Consider the following 24,690-nt stretch of genomic DNA (forward strand, 5'->3'; position numbering starts at 1 on the left):
GTGACAAAAACACCAAATGTCTACTCTGCCATACTGCAAATAGTTTTCTATGTTTATTCTCCAATGAAAGAGCTTACTTATATTGTGGCATATAGAAGATTTTGTTTTAATTTACAGGATTGAATTATAGAAAATTGATGTCCCATACCAGGAATTGGCTTGAATAGACAAGGTAGTGTAGGGCATCCTATAACATGGTGAGCTCCCCATCACTTGAAAGTGTTCAAATAGAGGCTTAAAAACATTATACGAGGATGTGGTTATTAAGAGACTAAGAAATGAATACGAGCTGAACTAGGAGATCTACAAATACTGTATGAGCTATGCTTTTTAAAAAAAATTTTTATTGAATTCAGAGAGAGGAAGGAAGAGAGAGGTAGAAACGTCAGTGATGAGAATCATTGACCAGCTGCCTCCTGCACACCCCCTACTGGGGATCAAGCCTGCAACCCCAGCATGTGCCCTGACCAGCAATCCAACCACGACCTCCTAGTTCATAGGTTGACACTCAACACTGAGCCACACTGGCTGGGCTGAGCTATGCTTTTAAAAAGCAACTTCATAATTTCTGTACGTTTCTTTTTAAATTAGGCAGCTTAATAAATGACTAGCATCATTTCAGCAAATTTGTGATTCAGTAAGAAGATAGGTGGGTTTTGTTTGTTGTTTTTTAAAACTTTTATTTATTTTTCAGTTACAGTTGGCATTCAATATTATGTGAAGATAAGTGATTTAAGAATCCTATTAGACAAAATGTGGCAGATGACATTCCCTCCACAGTTGGCTAGACTTACATTCAAGTCTCTCTATGGTCTAATCTCAGCTTGTTCTTCTTGACATTTCTGCCACTATACCCCTCCTAGAGTGCTGCTTGCTTGCTTTCCTCTGAACACATCTTTTCACTTCTGGTCTCCACATTCTTGTGCGTGATGTTCTGTCTCTCTGAAATACCACTTCCTTCTAGTCTGCCTTGGCACACTGCTCCTTTTCTTCCAAGCCCAGTTCAGGGCCAACGTCTTCTGTGGAGCCCCCCAAACTGACCCCCTCTCCCTCATTCCTCGAATTCAAAGTGATGTCTTTCCTTTGAATGCCATACTCATTGTACAGTTTGCGAAGTCTTTTTCTTGTTTATCTTTTAAAGTATGTATAACTCCTACCTTCCCAGTTAGGATGCAGATTCCCAAAAATCAGATACCTAATTTGATTCAGTTTTGGAATTTATGAGCTTTTGCTAAGAAGATAGCTTACACGTCTTTGGGAATAACAAGAAGAAAAAGGTAACTTTGAGAAGTCTTAGACTCTGATAGTTTTGATATTTTAAAATACATGTGATACAAAAGAGTTCTTTATGTATTTTTTCTAAAGTTAAGGCATGTAGAGGATAGGACATTTAGAAATATGTAATCAAATGTTAATTTGAGTGACAAAAAGATAAAGATTTTGTTCCTACAAATAGTGAAGGATGGTGAAGAACCTGATCACAGGTGGAACCTGGTGTCAACTTTTGACATTGAACTTACTCTGAGTTCAGGTGTCCTCATCTATAAAATGAGAATAAAATACCTACTTTATAGTGTTGTTTTGACTATTAAATGAGTTCAGTGCACATTTTTTGAAATAATGCCTAGGTGTCGTAAGAATTTGATAAATGTTAGTTGCCATTACTAATACAACTACTCTTACCATTCCCCTTCCCAGAACTTGGCCTTCTAAATAGTGCTCAAATGAAGAAATAATTGAAGCAATTTAGGAACAAACAGATGATGTATAGTTTGCTTTTCCATTGTTGTTTATTGAATACTTTGAGATGTATATCATACTATTAGGCAATGTGGAATAGGCACTCATTAAGCTTTCTTCCATACAGGTGTGGAAAGGGTATTTACATTTCTTCCTTTTTCATTGAGTTTCATCTCTATGTTAGCCATTAAACTATACTGCTTTGGCCTTGTCATTATTAAGAGTTGCGTTACCTCCATAATATTGAATTTAAAAGTGTTTTCTCTTTAACCACAGTTTTCTTACCTTCAGCCTTTCCTACCACTTTATTTCTGAACTTCTCTTATTTTGATCTGAACTCTACTTCTCCATTTTTCCTTGGCCATTTGGTACTTTTCAGTTTTACTTATTTCATTCCCCACTGTGAGGTTATGGTCAGCTTTTTCAGTGTTGATTTTGCTATCACCCTTAGAATTTCTTGTCACTGAATTTTTTGTTTGTTTGTTAATCTTCACCGAAGGATATTTTTTCCATTGATTTTTAGAGAGTAGAAGGGAGGAAGGGAAGAGGAGCTCAGAATCCTGGTGTTTAAAGTATTATATCATAATGTCATTTAATGTGGGCAAACCTAAAACTAGGTATGAACTTCTTAGGTTTAAAATGTTATAGAACTAACTGTACCTCCAAAAGAAAATTTCAAATTAAATACAAACAAAGCACAAAGCAATAAAATCCAAATTAACACTCATACAATGATATTACTGATGAATGTTATTACCTTGCTAAAAGTGGGTTTCTACTTAAAATGTGAAGGTGGTACTGACAGGGTATAGATTCTTTTGAAGTTTGGCATGCATACACTACTGTGTGGAATGTGTTAATTCTGTCATCTCACCACTTTCTTTCTATTCTGACTGCTGGGAAACCTTCATTTGTACAGCACATGCCAGGAGGTCAGTTGGATCTCACTTCACATATATGTAATTTACATGGACAAGCTCTTCTGTGATAAGTAGTGGTAAGTGCTTGGTGCCAACTTATTATAAACAAAAACATGGGCAATGAAATAACTTGGTAGCATTTAGACTTAAGGTTGTTACTGAGTTGATTCAGTGTGTGGTTATACGATGGTCCCTGATTTAAGGATGGTTCAATTTACACATTCAATAGAAACTTTACTTTGAATTTTGAATTTTGATCTTTTGTCCTGCTAGCAATGTGTGTTATGATACTCTTGTGATGCTGGGTAGTGGCAGTGAGCCTCAGCTCCCAGTCAGCCATGCAATCACGAGGGTCAACAACCCAAATTCTATAGTGTACTCATTGTGTTAGGTGGATTTTGCCCAACTGTAGGCTAATGTAAGTGTTCTCAGCATGTTTAAAGTAGGCTAGGCTGCCCTGCCGGGCGTGGCTCAGCGGTTGAGTGTCAACCCAGGACCCAGGCGATCGGGGTTCGATTCCCAGTCAGGGCACATGCCCGGGTTGCTGGCTCGATCCCCAGTCGGGGGCGTGCAGGAGGCAGCCAATCAGTGACTCTCATCATTAATGTTTCTATCTCTCTATCCCTCTCCTTTCCTCTCTATGAAATCAATAAAGATATATTAAAAATAAATAAATAAATAAATACTAGGCTAAGGTATGATGCTCTGAAAGTTAGGTTTATTAAATGCATATTCAACCTAATGATATTTTCAACTTATGATAAGTTTATTGTAAGTTGAGGAACATCTTACTAATTCTTATAGGTTATCAGATATGAAGACACAGAAGATTGTGGTAGAGACTTTTTAGATCCCAGTTTGAAAACACTCATGTAGAAGTCTAATTGAGTAGTGTAGACTTTTAAGTTTTTGACCTTTATGCTGTGAGTTGATATTTTTTTAAAAATTTATTCTAAATGGCTTTGGGCCAAGAAGTTGGGCTACAATTGTCCCCATATGTATAAGTTTATGTAGGCCACTGTAAATTATATCTTAGGTGGCTATCAAATTGGAATTTCATTACTACTGTCTTGTAATTTTATAATTATTGCTCTTTACTATTTGTCCTCTCTCCATTGGCTTTGATCTCAAGCCCCTAGAGAGCAAGAACATACTTTGTATAAAAACATGGCTGAGGGGAATAAGGAGGCTGGTAGAAATCTCACCAGAAATGCCATTGAATCTGTGGATAAAACATCATTATCCTTAAAGGAGATGTGATAGTATTCAGATTTCAAATCATTATCAAGGCTGGAAAAACAATAGAGCCATTCTGAAATTTTTTTTCAAAATTAGATACTTCTGAATGATAATTACATATCTATCAAATTTTTGTTACAAACACAAATTTAGTATTTAGTGTGCAATTTAGGAGTCTAGCTGAAAAATTAGTCTTTGGTATTAGGACCTTGGTTCTACTTTCTTTTCTATAATGGCTCTATGTCTAACTGGGTAACTAAGATTAATAGAAATTTTTTTAGTATTTTTCTTGAGTTAAGCTACTTCACTAAAGATTAGCTTTTTGAACATATGTTTCAATTTCTCAATATGTAAACATGTGTTTAGTACCACTTTGGTGTTTCCGCTGGCCTCAATTAGATATTATTTTTGTATCATGTAGAAAAAAAGTGTGTTTTTTCTCCCTTGAGGCTCTTTGTGTCCCAGAGGAAATGACTGCAATATGTATGTGTCACCTCTTCCACAGGCAAAGGGGTTTGGAGAAGTAACCAATTACTTGGGTTTTCTGTAACAAAGGAAAGTTCTTCTAAGGGCTATTGCTAACGTTGTTATTACTGAGGGCAGTCAAATTTATGACTCCTAAATTGGAACTTAGGGGTCTAGGATTCATTTTTTAAATTAATTCTATTGTACTAGTAGTGGACCATCTATCTTAAACATTGGGAAACAACTAAACAGATGGTACAGTTTTATAGAAGCTAAAGACTATTCCTTTAACTGCCAGAAATTTATCTTAACTGTGCATTTTTATGGAAATATTTTAGAACTTATATATTTTCCTCCCTTTATAAAAATAAAGTTAAAAAAATTTTTAATAGTGCATGCTCAATGCAGAACATATAGAGAATATGTTTCAGGAAAGTTATTTATTTGGTAAGTATTTATCAAACACTTCATGTGTTTCATGCACTATAATAGTTGTAGAGGATGTCATTGTGAATAAACAACATACTGCCCTTGCCTCTACAGAGCTCAGTCTAGTGTAAAGAATAAAGATAATAATGATGATTAAATTTTTAAAAGACTATAATAACATAAATCGTGCTTTTTAAAATTATTAAACTATGTAGAAGCATATAAAAGCAATAGATTTTCCCACACCCTTTCTTTAGAGATGAACACATAGTTTTCATTTGTTAATTTCTAACTCTAATGTGAAGTTAGAGCGCATAAAAGCTAGAGCATTAAAAATGAGTGATTACGCAATACAAAGCCATTTCACCCATCTTGTGGCAGGGAGCTGTGTACTGCTGACCAAATTTGTCAACTCATGTGTTTTTAATGAAATCTGTAAGTTGCTTCAGAAGAAAGTTTAAGTGACTAATGCAGATTTTACCTGTGAAATTGGGGGAATAGTACCTACCTAATATAATTTTTAAAATTGAGTGGTACTGAAAGGCTCATATAGAAAAACATCAGCCTTCTGCCTTTCTACTTTCTTTGTTCTGCTTGCTAGACTAGCCATTTTCAACCTTTATATGCTGCTGTTTTTATAGCATGGTACCTGGCATTTCATTCTTTCAACAGTCACCTATGCTAAAGATACACTGCTAAACAAGGCAATACTATACACTATCATAGCCATTGTGTGGTGTTCATTCCTAACCTTGGACAAATATTTCTTTTTGTTTGATAATGTATTGAGAATTGCAAATAATTTACAAACTTTTGGAACATGGTAGCCTTGAACATAAGGTAGGGACAGCTTCTACCATATGCTAAGTGGTGTATTTATTTCATCTGGCCAAAGTTTCTACATGGAAACTTCTTGCCTGACTTCAGTTTTGAGACTTCTGGTTACTGATCAGAAAAAATAGAGGAGCTGCATATCTTGCTTCCAAGAGTTTTATTTATTACTTATTTTTCCTCACCCGAGGATATTTTTCCCATTGCTTTTTCAGAGAGAATGAAAGGGGGAGAGAGAGAGAAACATCAATTGGTTGCCTCCCACATGTGCCCCAACCAGGGCCGGAGGTCGAGCCTGCAACTGAGGTATGTGCCCTTGGCTGGAATCAAACCTGGGACCCTTCAGTCTGTGGGCCAATGCTGTAACCACTGAGCAAAACTGGCTAGGGCCAAGAGCTTTCTTTCAATGTTACCTGCTCCAATTGTTTCGCCTGAGTCGCTAGGCAAATTCCTAGGGAAACTATGGTTTTTTCTTTAACATATTTTTTCCTTTTTCCCCCCTTCTGTTTCTATCAGAAGTATTTGTCATCTATGTCTGAGATGACATCAGAGGAGAAATAGACTTCTTACCATTTTAAAGACCCCCTTACTCTGAACCGTAGTGTTTTTATTTTTCTCAGGTTATTTTACATAAACTACCTGCATCCAATGAGATGCAGCCAGAGGGAAATTTAGAGCGTTTTTTGTTTTGTTTGTTTTTTGTTTTTCTTTTTTTGTATGTTTTTCCTTTTTTTTTTTAGTTTTATTGAGAAATAATTGACATACATCACTGTATAAGTTTAAGGTGGATGTAGAGTATGAATGGTGTTTTTAATACTTATTAATCACCATAGTCTATTAATCTTGAACAACAGCAAAAATAAGTACCAATTTAATTTAATCACTTAATTATATAGTTCAAAAATAAGTATTGAAGATCTTTTTGATACATGGGTAGGTAATCAGTTGCCATATATGGGTTTAAGGCATTGGTCACTTAACTTTCTTCTAAAATAACTTGTGAGTTTCTTTAAAAACACTTGAGTTCCTAAAATTTCTTAGAAATCCTACAGTTTCTTGGGATAAAATCGGTAAAGTTGCCTTGTATCGTGTAATTACTCTTCATTTTGAATGCTACATCTTTTATGTACACTGTTTACACTAGGATTAGGAAAATGAGAACTACATATCTATAACAAATTGCTATCTCTAGTATGAAACTGTGGACTGTAGCTGTGACCTCTTTAAATATATGTGCAACTGAAGAAAACTCATTCTTAAGAGGCTGTCATAAGTCATAATCTCAATTGCCATTACCCGTATTCTTAACACTTAAGTCTGTCAATAAAAAACATGATAATTGGGTCCACTAAATTTTTACTAGAACTTAACTATTTATATAAACTGTCAAAAATGATAGTGCATTAGATTTAGAAACTACTGACCTATGATGATGGTGATGGGAAATTTGGAGGATACTTTAACAAAAAATAACCCTTGAGAAGACAATGTTAAATACAAAGTCCTTGATGACCCACCCCATAGGTCTTTCTGTCTAGTTGGGGAGATAAGGCCTAAGCACATGAAAGAACTGCTAAGCAAGGGTTATATGAATAAGTACTATATCTCTTATATAAGGGTCAAACAGTACAGTACATAGACAGAATTAGAGATGTAGGCTTTTTTCCCCTGGCCTGGAGAACTGTGTGATCAGCTAATATTGAATTAAGTCCTTTGGCCTGCTCAGGCACAAAATTAACTGCTAGAAAAGCAGATACTAAAGAAAATTTAAAAGGGTATCAGTGTAAGTTGTTTGACATTGACCATGTCCATCTGGCAAAATGAATGTTTTTTCTACATCATTGTTTATAATTTGATATTACATAATTATTTTTAGTATCTATTCCCATAAGAATTCCGGGGATTTGGCTAAATACTGAGGATATGATATTTAACAAAATCAGATATGTAGATCCTTGCCTCATTGAGCTTACAGTCTGGTGGTGAACATAAACATTTATCAAAGAATAATGCAAATAAAACAAATACAGTTAAAAATGGGCATTAGATCTCAATAGACATTTTTCCAAAGATGACATACAGATAGCCAACAGGTACATGAAAAGATGCTCAACATTGTTAATGATCTGGGAAATGCAAATCAAAACCACAGTGAAGTATCACTTCACATCTATTAGCATGGTTAGACTTATTAAAAACACAGACAAAAAGACAAGAAATAACAAGTGTTGGTGAGGATGTAGAGAAAAGGGAACCCTGGTTGTGCACTGCTGTGCAACCACTATGGAAAACAGTATGGAGGTTCCTCAAAAAATTAAATACAGAACTACCATATGACCCAGCAATCCACTTCTGGGTATTTATCTGAAGAAAATGAAAACACTAATTCAAAAAGATTTATGCACCCCCATGTTCACTGCAGCATTATTTACAATAGCCAAGATATGGAAACAATGTAAGTGTCTACTGATGGATGGATGAATGGATAAGGAAATTGTGATATTCATATATATATGAATAAAAAAGAATGAAATCTTGTCATCTCTGACAACGTGGAGGGCATTATGCTAAGTGAAATAAGTCAGACAGAGATGGACTAAATTAAAAACCAAACAAAACAACTTCATAGGTACAGAAAACAGATTGGTGGTTGCAAGGTGAGGAGCGGGGGGCAGATGGGAGAAATGTGTGAACTCTTTTGTTTTTCAGTTTAAATTGAACAATCTTTTTTTTTTTTTTTTTTAAATAATGCAAATAGAAAGAACTGGTTAGAGGGATTGACTGCTTAAGGAGCACAGGGAAATTTTGTGACAGTAGAAATGTTCTTTGTCTTACTTAATGGGTACATGTGTGCATACATTTATCAAAATACATTGAATTGTACATCTAAAATGGATGCATTTTATTGTATGCAAATTCAAACTCAGTGAAGTTAATTAAAAAGAATAACTCAAATACACGTAAAACAGCTGTGCTAAGCTTCACATAGGAGAGTTGCATGGACAATGAGAGCATAATAGGAAGAATTCACATAGGCAGGGAGGAGATGATGAGTAGAAGTAAATTAAGTGAAGGTTAGGGATTGGTGTCAAGGGGACAGTGTAAAAGACATAAATAAAAGCATGTGCCAAGGTCCTGAGGTTGGAATGTCCGTGGCAAATTCAGGAAGCTTGAAAAGGGTCATTGTGTGAAGTGCAGAAAATGAGGGAGTGGAAGGTATAAGATGGAGCTAGTGGGCAGGTAGGACTAAACCTGGCAGGGCATTGTTAAGACTGAGCTGTATCCTAAGCACAATGGAAAGCAGTTGAAGTTCTTTTTTTAAAATTTTTTTTATTTAATATATCTTTATTGATTTCAGAGAGGAAAGGAGAGGGGGGGAGAGAGAGAGAGAAACATCAGTAATGAGAGTCATTGATCCGCTGCCTCCTGCATGCCCCCAACTGGGGTTGGAGCCTGCAACCCCGGGCGTGTGCCCTGACTGGGAATCAAACCCGGATCGCCTGGATCCTAGGTGGATGCTCAACCACTGAGCCACGCCCAGCCGGGCAGCAGTTGAAGTTCTTTAATTAGGGGAGTGAGGGTGCTGAGGGGGTAATGAAATTATTGGTTTTGTAAACCAATCACTGTGGCTGTAATGTTGAGAAGGAATTGCAGGAGCTAGGGTTGATTCAGGAAGACTTTACTAAGATTTTTGCAGGTGGCCAGCACCTATAATTATGTGGTGTTGATGGAGAGATGTGAACAGAACTAAGAATGTATTTAAGAGGTAAAAATGACAGAACTTGGTGATGGATTGAATGTGAAATGAGGAAGGTGGTAAGGACGGCTAGGTTTATGGTTGGCATATTAGAGTGGATGGTAGTGGTTTTCATTTACTGATATAGGGAGCTCTGGAAGAGGACCAGGCTTTTGAGGGGTGAATGCCGGAAGAAGGGAGTGCTTCTGATACTGAACATTTGGAAAAAATTTACATAAAACAAACAAGGTGTCTAACACAGTGAGGCAAGCATTTATTGAGCCTTTTGTGAAGTTTGCACTATGCTAGCGGGGACTACCAGTAGAGCTCAAAAATTTATTAGCCGCTTAGGAGCTTAATAGAGTTATGGGTGTATATAAATAGCCATAAGGAAAAATAGTAAGAGCAGTAAAGGAAATTGTCCTCCAAATCAATGTTAATCATTTATGCCTGTGATTTCCTGCATTTTGGATGGATAATTTTCTGTCGAGGTCTGAACTTTTGATCTAATTTGAAGTTACGACATTTGGATTCCTGAAGCATCTTCACAAGCCACCTACAATCCTTATGGAGCTGTAGCACAACAGCCGGCCCACGATGTTTCCCTGGATTTTAAAATAAAACAGGCACCAATGCTTTTGTTTATGATACAGTCTCTCCTCCTCCCCTCACTCCCTCCCCCTCTTCACTACTTCTCTGGCACCCGAAACCAACAAATTTCCGGAAGTAAGCAAAGGCAGTTATCAAGATGAAACTTGGCCTCACAGTTGACAAAATATTTGGGGATGGTATGCTAGAAACCGATGGGCTTAAAGCATGTTTACGTCTGTGACCGGGTCCGAATCGCTGGGCCGAAGGCTGGAAAGGCAAGCTGAGCTCTCTCAGGCGTTGACTTCCCTTTCTCGGGGGCGGCGGTCACTCGTCAGCAGGCTTGGGTGCCACCCAAGTCGCTCCCCCCCCCCCCCCGCCCCCGCCTGGGCGGACCTGGGAGCGGGAAAGCCCGGCCCCTCCGGGGGCCGGCCCACTGCTGCCCCAGCCCCTCCCTCTAGTGGCCGGCTCTCTCTTGCCTCTCCCCAAAACTGGCCTAACCAATCGTCAGCCTCTCACCTCCTACAGCAGGTGACCCATGGCCAATCGCCAGGGGTCTCTTTGCCAGGAGCGAACAGGCCCAGCCAATCGGTGCGGCTCTTAGACCAGGAGGGGCGGGGCGGGGCAGGGGTAGGGGTAGGGGTGAGGGGATTGTCCCGGGGGACCTGCTGAACCTGGCGGGGCCGTCTGCGCCGCAGCCTGGAGGTCTGCGTGAGGGGGAGCGAGAAGGGTGCTCCGAGGCGCCCTCGGCTCCCTCCTCTTGAGGCACAGAGGGCGGGGGCCTTGGCGAATGGCTTTCTTGCTGGCCAGTTTTGAAGTGAGTAGACCCCGAGGGTCTGGGAGAGGGGCCGGCCCTCACCCCTGAGGCCCCAGAGTTCCTACTTTCTGCCCCGGGCCATGCGCACGAAAGTTGTTTATTCCCTGCCACCATCCCACCGCCCTCCGGGGTGAGTGGGACGACGTGGCCGTCCAGGCCCTCTCTTCCCCGGCAGCTCGCACTTCCTCGGCCGGATGAGTTGGAGGCTGAGGCTAGGGCCTCCTGTTCCACCGAGAGATCAGTCGCCACCAAACCAGATTGGAGAGAATCTTTTCTCTTTTTTGATTCATTCCCTTTTGAAAGCTGCCTCATGATATTTATTGTAAACACAGAAGTCAAGCGTTTTCTTAATGTGAAAGGTTTATTTTGATCAGTTGGCCATTAATAGAATCTCCAGTTGCAGGCCAAACATTTTCTGTTTTATTTTTGGCATTGTGTTGTTCTTACCTGGCCCAGTTTTTGTATGTGTAATAATATGGGTGTATTTATTTGTGAGTATGTGTGTGGGGAGGGAGGTGTGTTTATGCTTTTTGGTACTTTGTGCAAATATATTGAAAACTTTGTAATAGTTGTATGGGGCTGATTAAAACTGAAAAAGGTTTAGGTTCTCAGCACAGCTTAGTTAAGTATAATGAGTAGAGTAGGAAACATGTTTGAATCGTATTTTTTTGCAGTATACATACTGTATTTATTTTTGTTATGAGATGTATTGAACTTCTTTTTGCTAATTTGAAGTAACAAGCTTTTGCTTGTTGATTAAACTGTTTACTTTTAGCTGTGTAGGAAATTAAAAACAAGTAATTATTTCTCCTAGTTTCATTGGAGAAGCTGGGAGGGATCTTATAGTAGTTGCAGTTTTAAGAACTTTTATAGTGAACTTTAAATTGGAAATTCTGACCCCACTACCTGTGAATCATCATTTCTCAGTACATTACCTGTATTGAACTGAGTAGGGGATAAAGCCCTTTAATGAATAGTGTTAACATCTCTCATTTACTTTTACTTAAAATTTTTAAAATTTTCACTTTTTATGCAGCCCAGCAAGAGACAACCGAAACAAAGAAAACCATATTATCTTCTCTAGCACAGGGATGATATAAACCACTAAAAATCAGATTTTTGGTCTGAGAGGCTGAAATGGGAAGTGAGAGATAACAGAAAAGATCTGTTTCCAGACTGTCCTGAGTTTGGTTTTCGCAGAGATGGCATTATACTTCAAGTGCCCCTCAATAAATACTAAGCTGCAAAGGCTATGGTCACATCCATTTTGATATTTCTAAAGTTCTAGATGGTATGTGTTGTTTTAATGTGAAAAGATTGTGTTTGGTAATAATCTAACCACGTAGCCATCCCCAGTTGATATGAAGATCAGCAGAGAATTTAGTTCACTGTAAATTTGGTTCAGCCAGAAAAGAGCATTGTGATACTTATTCTGCTGATTGGAAAACCAGGCAGTTGCATGGTTTGCAATCTATTGCTTGAGAAAGAGGATATGAGACTGTTATTCTAAAAAGCAAATTCTAGAATTCATCCATGCCAGAAATCTAGAATTGTGCTGAGGTACGCTATTCTTAGGTGTGTAAACAGGTATAGAGACAAATGCAGGTCTCTTTGTGCAGAACCCAGGAGCTCTGAGGAATTACCCAACCAACAAAGTTAAAAAGGATCAGGATATATGCAGTCTGTTATCTGAGGGTGTGACAGAATACATTATTTCTAAAAAGGAATTAAGAAGTTAATTGTTTAATCCAGAGTAGTGAAGTGGAGGTTAAATAAATAAATAAATAAATAAAGCAAATTCTAGAATGTCCCTTGGGAGATGTCAAGTTCTGTTAGTGTCTAAACTTTATAGCGTTGAGTGATAACTGATGTTTATGGGGATTCTGTAGAAGAAGGTAATTTTTATGATTACTATAATGTACTTAGCCTAAAATTATATTTAGGAAGATTTTCCTGTAAAGTTTAAACAAAGATTACGTTTGAAGGAATAGTTCTTAGGCTGAAAACACACATAAGCCAAGTATCTCTCCCTAAAAGTTCCAACACACACAGGCAGTTTAAAGTTATTTTCCATCCCCCTTATTTTCCATGTCCATCACTAGGTCCTTTTAAACTTGTTTTAGTAATATCTCTTGGATTTGGTCTCTTTTCCTCCCCACATGATAATGTTTTAATTCAGGCCCACACCATCTCTCTTCTAGACTTTTGCAAATCTTTTTCTTATGTAGACTTTTGCAAAACCTTCTAACTAGTCTCTCAGTCACTAAACTCCTTTTCCCTATACTCTTTATCCAAAATCAATTCCAACTGAGTCACTCCTGTGCTTAACTGTCTGTTCTGGGTTTCCCTTGCCAAAGTCAGGCTATGTGGCATGTCCTTTAAGGCCCTTCTCAACGTGGCTCTAATTTTTCTCTCTTGAGTCTGGACTCAGCTACAGGTGCTCTACCCAAGGCATCTACTCTAGCGCTGTGAACTGTTAATCATTTAAAACAGAGGTGGGGAAACTTTTTTCTGTCAGGGGCCACTTGGATATTTATAACGTCATTTGCCGGCCATACAAAATTATCAACTTAAAAATTAGCTATGAGAAAAACTCCTAGATATACTGAATTTAGAGTCCTGCCTGCGGTTGCCTTGGCAGGGCCAGACCAAATGATACCGCCCTCGGGCCGGACGTTCCCCACCCCTGATTTAGAACATGCCATAGACTTTCATAGCTCTTTGTCTTCTCACACCCTTTCCCTTCTGCTTAGAATTTTAATGGCTCAGAATTCTGTCAGATGATAAATCTCCAGTTCTTTCCTTTAACACACAGCTTGTGCGTTACTTTTCCTTTGTTTTTCTTCAGGCAGAGAGAGTTACAGAATTACTCTTGACCTTTGTGTGCTACGACAGCACTTATTCCTATCTCCATATTACAACCTTCACTAGGTTGCACTGTACATTTTTTGTTCACCTGATTCTTGAATTAGACTCCAATCTTCTAGAGATCAGAGGTCCTTACTCCTCTTTGTATCCCCACAGCCTTTGTCCTCATTCCAGTACTTGGCACATAGTATGTGCTTAGTGCTTTTTAAATTATCAAAATATATAACTTTATTTCCTAAGTGTGCAAACCTTTGGCTCTGTTGTACTTGAATTAGGTTTATTCCTGTGAGTTAGAAGTGTTTCATAAGTCACCAATTCCCTGGTTGCTGCCATACCTGAGAAACAAGATTTAAGAAAATGGTGAGCAGATTCCCAGCCATGCTGCCCACCTCCTCAGTTTATCTGACCTCTAATGTAGTTGAAAGAATGCTAATAGCAGTGCCAGCAGAAATTGGTTCTGTGGTAGTATCATAGGAAAAAGAGCTTGCTGTCGGCTAGAGAAATCAGGGAGTCTGCTTGGAAGGGGTGAAATTTGAGCTCACTCCAGAAGATTAGGTAATGATTAATTATATTTACTATTATCTGTATTGTCCTTAAATATATCCTTTGAAGGTGATGATAGTACCTGGCACATAGCAGATATTCAATGAATACTTGTATCATGAAGGAATAGTAGTCGTTTCCGGGGGGTAGACAGAGACTGAGACCCAGACTTGTCCTTTCTGCATTACAGTTCATTTATTTCTGGAGACATGATTAAGAACTTTGCTCTATTGACTGAGCAACTTAATTTATTTTTTCCAAAATGTGCCACTTGAACGAAGTTATTCTGCTTACTCAGTTTTTCTTTGCATTCTCTGCATTCCAGTGTGTTTTAAAATCTGGCTGCATTAAGTTTTTCTCACTCAGTTTCAAGGTTACACTAAATGATAGAATTTACTTGTGTTTTAACATTCTTTGGCATACCACAGAGGATTTGGCTGCAGTTGGAACCTGTAAGTTCAGAAATGTGTAGTCTAGGTTTTTCCAAAAAGGTGAGGTATTTACTCACCTGGTGAGTGAACATGGCTATTTACTTGGAGATACTGGCTTCACAGAATCCTGAAACTGGAAGGGGTCTTGGAATTTTCATTCAACCTCACAGACTCAGAGAAGCCAAGTGATTTGCTCAAGGTCACACAGTTAGAACATAGAACAGCTAGGACTAGAGCCTTGTGATTCTTGCGCTCTCATTATTTCTAGAGAGAACCAAGGTGCTGCTCGCCATCCATGCCTTACTTTACTCCCCAAACTCCAGTAATTTTCCCAGGTTAGCCACTAATTTTGGTTTCCTTTCAAATTCAGGATCTGGATCTGAAAATACCATCTTATACTTCTCCAAGAGAATATTGCTCCTCATTTGGCCTCCTGCTTTTCAGCCTCTCTGCGCTTATTCTAGCCCTGAGTCTGGGAGTGTGCCTTTTCTGGTTATTCTTCTTTTCCTGTAGATTGATTCACTGTCTTCCTTTGCTCTCAGCCTCAAGAGCCTGACCTTCACAGCCTGTGGCACCTGGCATCCTTTATCCTCTGGCTTCTGATTAGGGTTAGCTGATGGGTGGCAGCAACAGAAGATGGAAAGAAGAGAGAAACTTTGGGGGTATTTAATCCTCTTGTTCCTTCTCTGATTTGATGCTTTTCTAGCAGTGGCTATTTCCTACAACTAGTGTCCTTTGAGTAACTCCTCTGATTGGTCTGTGGTAACATTATTCCCTTCTTTCTTCCTTCAGCTTGGGCTAGTGAAGGCTTCCCTGCCTTTCCTAATTTCTGGGTACTTCAGCATACCTTGTTAGTTTCCTTAACCCTGCCCTCATCTCTCTAGTTATTTCATTAAAGAGAAATTAGACGTCCCGTCTGATTATGCTGTTTCCGGCGGGGGCCACTGATGTTTCACTTTCCTCTCTCCATCTCTGTCCAAATCCTGCACTCTAAAATGGTACCTCTGAAACCTTATCCCCCTTAACTTAGTATCTCTTAGTTCCTTTTTCATAACACTTACTTTACCATGCTTGAATCAGTTATTTGTAGACAGATGTTTATCTTCTCTAACTTCTCCAAATCACCCAGAAGGTACCATGGTCATAAGAGATTTCCCACTGAATAAATCATTGTAACGCTAAATTCTTAGCCCAGAGTAATATGTGTAAAATGTGCTTATGAGATTTGGCACGAGAGAATGAGTTCTTTAGAGGAACAAGTTTGTTGTCATTGCCGGATCTTACTTCTTATGTTGCCTGTATAGTACAATGTCTTTCCTCCTATTCAGTTTTTCATAAAAACTTAATTAGCCTTTAAAAATTTAGCATCCATACTTATAAAATAAATCCTTTTTAATAACTAAATGAATTATTTGTGATTTTTTCCATGAATATTTGTGATCTGCAAGAACTTCTTATACTTTGATTACTTTTTATGTTTAAATGCCAACAAGTAGGCACATTTCAGAATTCCTTATTTCATTCACCTATAACATTTTTGTTGAGTACTTGCTGCAAGCCAAACACTAGCCAGGGGGATACAGTAGAGAACAAAACAATATCCGGTCCTCAATGTCCTGTCCTCATATTCTAGTCGTATTTTAGACCATCTTGATAGATTCTGACAACTAGTAAAGTAAAATCAGGGTAATTTTGTATTATACTTTAAACAGCTTTAGCAGAACTGAACCTGTTTCCTTCTGTTTGACATTTACTGGCAGCTAAAATTGAATGTACAAAAACTGTTTTGGCGTATATAATTTTTAAAGGATAAATGCCAAACCAATTATAGAATTTATTCTCTATTTCATGGTTATTGTTTTTGCTCTATTTTGTTTGGTTGTTTTGTGTGAGATAAAAGCCTCTTAGGACTGAGTGTCTATTGGTCTGACTAGTTTATCATTTAACTCCCTTGGGCGTTAATTTTCTATGTGATGTTTTTCTGTACAGAGATATCCAGTTTTGTTAGGGGAATAGATGAGGTTTTATTTTTAAAAACATAATCAAATTTTCAACAAGGATTATGCTATGAATGAGAATTCTGGTTATTTCAAAACTTGAACTACTAAAACACTCAGTTTAAGGATTCATGTGTTTAATGCGAAGTTCTTCTACTTATTCATAGAGCAAATTTTCAGGAAACTTATCTAAAACTTTTGTTTTTAGTGGACCCCTATAAATATTGAGACTTTTTGCTTTCCAAAATGCTGATAGGCCATAATCTGAGGTTGGAGAGGGGAAGAATGTATTTTTTTCCGTCTCACACTGGTAAGCCACTCAGAGCATTGCTGGTACCCTGACAAACTAATGTGTGAAAAGCAAAGCTTTGACTGATTGCTAGTATCATGTGGTCAAACGGTGCTTTGTTGGAAATGATATAGGAGGTATTTTTGTTTTTTATGTATTTGCTCTTTGGAATGTTGAGTCATAATCAGATTATTAGCGGGAAGGATGTGGGGGAAAATTTTAGATATTCTGCTTTGTTTTACTGGCCATTCTTCTTCTCAGCATTTATTCTAGTATAGTGGTATTGTTAATTTTTAAATGCTATTTTGCTAGTTTGTGCTTTATCTGTAACTGATGTTATAAATTCGTTATGCTACATTTTATTTTGCTTGGAAAGGTGAATCTGAGCAGCTTCAGCATTGCCAAATTTACTTTCCTGAGACATTTTAGCATTTTGTAGATAATGTTAAAAGAATAATGCTGATAGTTTTGCAAGTTAAAGTTTATTACATTTTTGAAAAATATCATCTCCACAGTTTCTGAATATTTTTTACATAAAGCTTTTGAATTTAAATTAAAATAAATAAATAAATTCATACTTATAAAAAAAATCAGACAACATGAATGTATAAACAACTAAAAGAGCCCTTGTCTCAAATGCCCCCTTTCCCTCAATCCTATTCCCCGGGAATAATATATGTGTTTCATGTGTTTTATTTCTGTGTGTGTGTGTCTGTGTGAATAAAACAGTTTTTTAAAAGTGTAACTTCTCTATTACTCATGTCTCCACTTATCTAGCATAAGGTAAGCGCTCAGTTAATATTGACTTGAGTTCTGGTGTCTGTTTTATTTCTGTTTTCTTTCTACATTCAGAGTTTATGAACTCATGTTTAACTTGAAGTAATTTGCTACATTCTGAAACCTCTTAAGCAATTTATAAGACTTCCAGACATTTATATCTCTAAAATTCTAGTTACATTCTTTATACAGAGGAAAACCATATCATTTCTTGGCCAAACTGGGCCACTTTTGAGAGTAAGGAGGTTGCTAATTTTGCTGAGACAACAGGCAGAGAAACAGGGACTATTTCAGACAAACTAGGATATATAGTTATCCTATTTATAAACTTCAAGTTTTTGTTCGAGGTAACAGTTTTGACAATAACTTTTTATATGACTTAATTAAATAAATTGGGAGAGGTTTTTGGAAGGATAAGCTATTAATGATTTAAATAAAGGAAAATGATACAAATTCCAAACTTTTTGTATGCAGTTGCATCACCAGATCACTTTATGGTATCAATATTAGTGTTTTCTTCTATAAATCCAAGGGTTACAGAACAATGTCAGTGTTAGACAAAGAGATCATAAAGAGTAAGCAGTTGTGCTGAAAGTTTATTGAAGTTCATGAATTTTGGCACTGGAGTCTGTAACTGATTCCTGTTTGACAAAGCAGTTCTTTTTGCCCCAACTATTTGAGCAGTTCAGATTTGTTTTATGGTATTTTTTAAACAGGAAATGTTATGTATGTTAATTATTATGCATATAATTCATAAACTATTTTCCTTGTAAATTTAAAGATAAAACTGATTCTGCTTTTCAAAGAACTAATATATTTTCAAAAATCAGATTACTTTTATGGAAAAAGAAAAGGCTTTAATATAGTTTGACTATTTGTTATCAAGGTAATAATTCAGTGCTATTTACCTTTTGTAATTCAGACATAATACCCAATATTTTCCTGAACATCTCATATGGAATTTTATTCTGATTTGTTTTCCAAGACTATTTTTTCACTTGTTTTGTCTGTTGCTCATGCCCTTTTTTTTTTTTTTATCCTCACCCGAGGATATTTTTTCCCCTCGTTGCTTTTCAAAGAGAGTGGAAGGGGAAGGGGAGGAAGGGCCAGACAGACAGACATCCATCAGTTGGTTGCCTCCCAAATGCACCTGGGGATTGAACCTGTAATCAAGGTACATGCCCTTGGCTGGAATCAAACTGGGGCCCCTGTTTGTGGGCCAGCGCTCTAACCACTGAACCAAACCGGCCAGGGCGCTCATACCTTTTTGATTACTGTTATCTTCAGAATTCAACTTACTGTTTGTTTTCTTTTTTTTTTTAAAGGAATGTTAAATACAATTTATACTTATATCCTTTTCTTGATTATAGATCTCTATTAAAATTGCGTGTTTTATGGTATTATTTAGTTATTAGTTCATTTTGTTTTTATCCATCAGATATTCATTGAGTTCTTCCTTCTGTATGGTAGGCACCACTTTAAGGCCTGGGGTGCAGTGGTGAATCTTGGTTATTTATGATACCAAATTATTAAGAAATGGAACACTTACTATTGTGTTACTTTACACGTTCTTTCATTTCATTTTTCCAACAACCTTGAGTGGTTTTTATTATACCCATCTCTATCTAGTAAGAAAGTGGAGGTGGGGAAAATAACTTGGCCAGATTATACCGGTACTGTAATTAGCGAGGAAGCTGCAGATTCAGGATTTAAAACTAGAATAGTCCTAACCTTAAAGCTTATGCTCATTTTAACTATATCAAGATCCTTTGGGCAGTTTTTAGATTACATTTTAATGCTCTTATGTTATGAATTCTTTTCAAATATTATTGTGAGTTAATAGAAATGTGTAATGTTTAATAGATTTGAAATCTAAGTACTGGGTTGAAATTCCAATTAAAAAAAAATCCCAGCTGGATGATTTGGGTAAGCACTTAAAAAATAGGGTTAATATCTATCTACCTTACTGTTTATCTTACTGTGTTGTGATAATGAAGTGAGAAAACTTGTAAAGCATATAGCAGAGAACCTAATACCCTGAAAAATATTTTAATATATGTTATGCATCCATAGTGAATCAGAACTATGGAAAAAGACCTTAATTTTTAGGGCATTCTTTGGGGTACCTAGCAGTTGTTGGTAAGAAAGCTATAGCTACCATGTTCATAAAAAAAAAATCTATTAATTTGGAACCTAAGATCCCTTGTCAGGACATTGATTTCAATGGAAAATATCTTCCTGAAGATACAGTGGAGGAGTTTGATAATAGGCTCAAGTTTATGGACATTTTTGAATTGATAATCTTAACTCCAAATGAATCAATAGTTGGATATTCTTTAGGATTAAAACCAGGGAAAAATTCTTACCCTTAGAACTACTCTATACCTCTAAATGCTGTTCTTTCCTTAGCTGAAGTGGATAAACAACAGAGACAATGGATTATAAATGTTTCCAAATTTTCAATAATCCAAGGAAATTACAGATTAGTATACCCCACACAAAATCATGGTATTATTACTATTTCTGGTTTCTTTAATACACTTTTTTTTTTTTTTTAACCATTAAGCCAGCTTCTAAATCATTTGGTAAGAAGAAAAAATGGTGTCTTTTCTCAAAAAACTTAATTTGCTGGCAAATTCCTAAGGAACAGGAAAGCCCATTAAGTTTGGCATTCTTTTTCTTTTTTCTTTTAACTTGCCATTTGCTGTCAGGTACCTAATTTTCCTCTGTATAATTACAGATTTTTCTCTTATTATTCCTTTACTTAATTATTGATGTCAGACTCACAGCATGGTAACTTTCTATTCTCTTTTTTCCTTACCTTTATGGAAGATCAGTACCACACTTGCTTTTTTCCAGTCTTCTGGTATCTCTCCAGTTCTTGAATTTTCAAAAATAATTGTAAGTGATTCAATTGTAAGTATGCCCTATACTTCTTTCATTGGATGAAAGTGTATCTGTGATGCATGTCATCTCAAATCGCTAATTGTGAACATAAACTTTCCAAATACTCTCATTTTAATCAAAACATTTCTGAAAAGTTTGTATTATTTTAATTATAGGGTGTGTGCTTTGCTAATTTTCAACAGCCATCTACTTTTGTCCAGATTCATGCCATTTGTTTTTCATTGGGAGACTTGATTTTTGCAGGGGAGGGGGATGTTTTTCCTTTGTTAAATTTTTAAGGTCTTACTTTCTTTTATAATTCTACTACTGATCACTTGTTCTGAGTTATTCTGAACTTTTCTATGAGACTTACATGGAATAATGTCTCTATTTCTAATATATTTTCCTTTTCTCTTTTTGCAATATATTTTTATTGTGTAATAATTTTGTCCTGTATAAGAGAAAGGACTGAATATAGGTAGGGTACTTAGTCCTTGGTTTTGCTGTGAAATAAGATTTGATATGAAAATAATTACTCATTTGTGAATCTCTTTTTACAATGTTGTTATTCAGCTGTAGTCCTTCCCCTTGTACTACTGTTCTCAGTTCTTCAAATTACCCGTAAGTTTCTTATTTCCTGATTCTGACCTCAGAAGACCTTAAACCACCTTTTATCACCTTTACCTCCACTATTCATCACTCTTCCTCTGTCAGCAGGAATTACATTAAAAGTTCTTACTCTGTCTCAAAAATTGCCTCCTGTACTGCTTTAGTTTTAATCAGAGTTTCCCCAAAGCAGCCACATTTCATATGTACTTCAGTTTTAAGGACACCCCTTGCAATACTCTTCTTTTTAATGGGGGTGATGTATTCAGTTATGAGTATGTATAAAGTATAAATAGGATTTAGTGTCCCAACTCAAGTTATCAATAGGAATTAATTTAATTTTGCTGACATTTGTTAGCTTTGAGAAGTGCCTTCTGAGAAAAGTGGTACTATTAACGTAAGTATTAGAAGGATAGTAGGGAGTACTTATATACAGCTTTGAGACAGTCTGATACTCTTCTACTAGACTTGATATTATTTTTGAAATTCCCCTTAAGTTTGGCCAGATGTGTGCCTCTGTGTATATATTTTAAATTGGGTACATAGATCCTGACTGATATAAAATCATGTGTTACTCTTTATATGTGTACTTTAGATTTCTTTATTAGCAAAGTACTCTTGAAAATTAGAAACTATTTTGGTCTAACAATTTTCACATAAGTAATATTTTTTCTTTACATAGATTTCTCATTTTATGGTTAGGTTTAGGTTTGATTTCTATGGCGGTTCTTCTCATTTAACTTCTTTTACATCACAGGCCATTTTGTCTTTAATTCTCTATAATTTTGTACTTAATTTAAACTTTAAATAAATTCAGACAGAAATAATCAAGTTACAACTGTGGCTCATCAATATGACAAATTGGGGAGCAGCAACCTCTTGGGTCCTGAGTGCCAGAAATGCTACAAAATCACTTCAGTTACTCCTGAAGGACATGGACAAATGAGAAGGAAAGAAAAATGTAAAGATGAGAGTAAAGAAGTAGAAAAAGGGAAGGAGAATGAGAACAGAAAGGCTAAGGAGAGGTGGTTGTGAAGGAGATGGGTACCATGTCATCAACAGTTGCCACATGCTGTAGTCAGTGCCACAACATTCATTCAACACTGAGCTAGCCCTGGGGGATGTTACGTTGAATGGCACAGTTCCCACCCTACTGGAGCTTATCCTTTAGAGAAGTCAATTAATTAAATAATTATGATAAAATGTGATAGATGTTAGATAAGGTGAGTACTAGAAAGTATATCTGCTTGACTCTCAACCTGCTTGTTTTCAAGAGCTGCTGTAAAATGGCACTGTAAGATGAAGTCACACTCAGTCTTAAAGGGTCTGCCATATTCTAAGTTCTTTTCAAAGACAGACAGACCACTCTAAACAGTAAAGGACTATATTCTATTTTTATGATTTGTTTTCAAACAAAACTCCATTAAAGAGGATATTAATAAGTGTAGTGCCTTGTATTATAAATGTTGAATGGAAAGAGGAATAGTTACAACATTAGGGAATTTTTATGCAAAAGTTTGTTAGGAGGTAATAAGTTCCGTATCTTCTTTAGATACGCAAGCAAAGATGAGATACTTTCAAAGATATTATAAAAGTCACTTCTATGAATGTGAGGTTAGACTAGGTGGCTTTGATCCCATGTACTGTAAGTCACAATACAGCGATGGGCAAAAGTAGGTTTATAGTTGTGAGTACACAAAACACAGTTAATAAAGCTATTGTAATAATCATAACCTGTGTGTCTTTTTCCATATGAACAACTGTAGACCTACTTTTGCCCACCCCTGTATATAGTAAAAACTTGTATTTCTTCTAGTGCATTATTCTAGACTTGAGAAAACTATTATCAATTACTTGTCCATGTTACTGATAAATTTGTACATGTTATTTTATTGATTCCTGCTGGGCAACCATATATGTAGATTTTCTTTTTAAGTACACCAAAGATTTATGGATGACTGTGCAAGGAAGTTTAGGTCAGTTCTGGGATTTTAAGCCAATAGCTGTTGTAATGAACCTCCTATCATACATTACATAAAGAAAGATGGATTGCTGAGTAGATCTTTGACTTGGATGTTGTGCCCTGTGGAGTTTATTCTAAGGGTACAGGAATGTATGGAAGACTATCTAGAGGCAGGTCTCAGAAAAGAGCCAAGGTGAGGTTCATATGATTATAGCAACATCAAAGGGTTGTTTTTGAAGAATTAATTCTCGTGGGTTTCAAATCTCAGTAATTTAAATCTAATTTGTTTGTATTGACTAGAGGATTTTTAGTGGATAACGATTTGTTCAAAAGGTTACGTTAATTAGATTTTTATAAAGGTATTTCTAAGTGGATTCAGACGGGAGAAAATTCTTAGAAATCACTTTTTCTCTCTTTAATATGCTCCACAAAAGGTGCCATTGACCTTTTTAATATTTAGCAAGAACAATGTATTTAGCTGATTTTAACTGGGTTTTATAATTAAGTTATTGATAATGATGATATTGCTCTGTGAAACAAAACAAAACAAAAAACAAGCCAAGCAGTCCTTTTATTTATTTGTTTATTTTTTGGTATAGTAACACGGAAATAAACTCTTTTCTTAGAACAGTACTATAGTATCTCTGAATTGTGATGGATTTAGCCTTCCTTTCCACAATCTGTTGTTATCATACTGTGCATAGTAAATGTTTCTAATAGGAAGTGTTTTGAGTTATCTTTTAAAATGAAGATATTTAGCCACAATTTTATAAATATATCTGGATTTTGCACACATTGTTTATTATTTTTTTTCTTAACACTTTGTTTTTCTATATGACATCTCTCGTTGGGAAGAGGTTTTTCAGTACTCATTTCAAGTGATTCTTTACATGTATGTAAAAATGTAGGCATATATGTAAAAATATATAGGCAGTTTTCTTTAAGCCTTTGAGTTTGAAAAAGAAAATGCATTATAAGTTGATTTTCCCATGGTCTAAATAGAACTTGCGTTTTTAATGTTTTGATTCAGAATTTTTAGTTTAGGAAGAGCAGAAATAGGAATAGTAGTAATTTGATGGTGTTAGTAACTGTAGGTCCTTAGTAGAGGTAGTAGCTGCCACATTAATATTATTAGGAGGATGACACCTGTATTTGGCAGGTAAGAAAAGAGCAGCTTAGAGAGACACAATATCTCGTTAGTGGCTGAGTTGCAATTAGAAACTAGGTTTGCCAACCCATTGGTGTTTCCATAATACTATACCATCTCAGTTTGGTGTTGAGATAATGGCTGTGGAAGTGCTTTAGTCATGATAAAATGTTATGCAAAGATGAGGAATTGGTGTAATAAAAAGTGAACTCTGACCTCAGTTTACCATAATGGGGAATGTGAAAATGATCAGCATGTGTTGGCCAAAGGCAGGGAAGATATGACAAGTGAGAGTCAAGAATACTATGTTGAACTACTGTATTTCACCCATTTAGTAGAGAGTTTTGTGGCTGGTTTGGATTGTGACATTAGTGGTTCCCAATTATTATTTCCCAGTTTAACTTATGACATCCGGGCA

At 36.4% G+C, this 24,690-nt stretch overlaps 1 protein-coding gene across 4 annotated transcripts in view; it reads left to right on the top strand.

Annotated features, from left to right (window-relative positions):
* Nucleotides 1-24,690, top strand: part of OSBPL9 (oxysterol binding protein like 9) — a 102,154-nt gene that overhangs the window by 36,763 nt on the left and 40,701 nt on the right. Inside the window, exon 5 of one of the 4 annotated variants that reach the window (XM_087820429.1) lies at nucleotides 20,503-20,586. The exons of 2 other annotated variants lie outside the window; for them this stretch is intronic. In XM_087820429.1, the coding sequence (XP_087676555.1) occupies nucleotides 20,503-20,586 (84 nt within the window). Of the gene's footprint in view, nucleotides 1-10,628; nucleotides 10,766-20,502; nucleotides 20,587-24,690 lie in introns of those variants that run through there. One more of the 4 variants, XM_087820428.1, reaches the window with a different exon arrangement.

Source organism: Miniopterus natalensis, chromosome 9, assembly GCF_054644295.1.
Source record: "Miniopterus natalensis isolate mMinNat1 chromosome 9, mMinNat1.hap1, whole genome shotgun sequence".
Taxonomy (NCBI): domain Eukaryota; kingdom Metazoa; phylum Chordata; class Mammalia; order Chiroptera; family Miniopteridae; genus Miniopterus; species Miniopterus natalensis.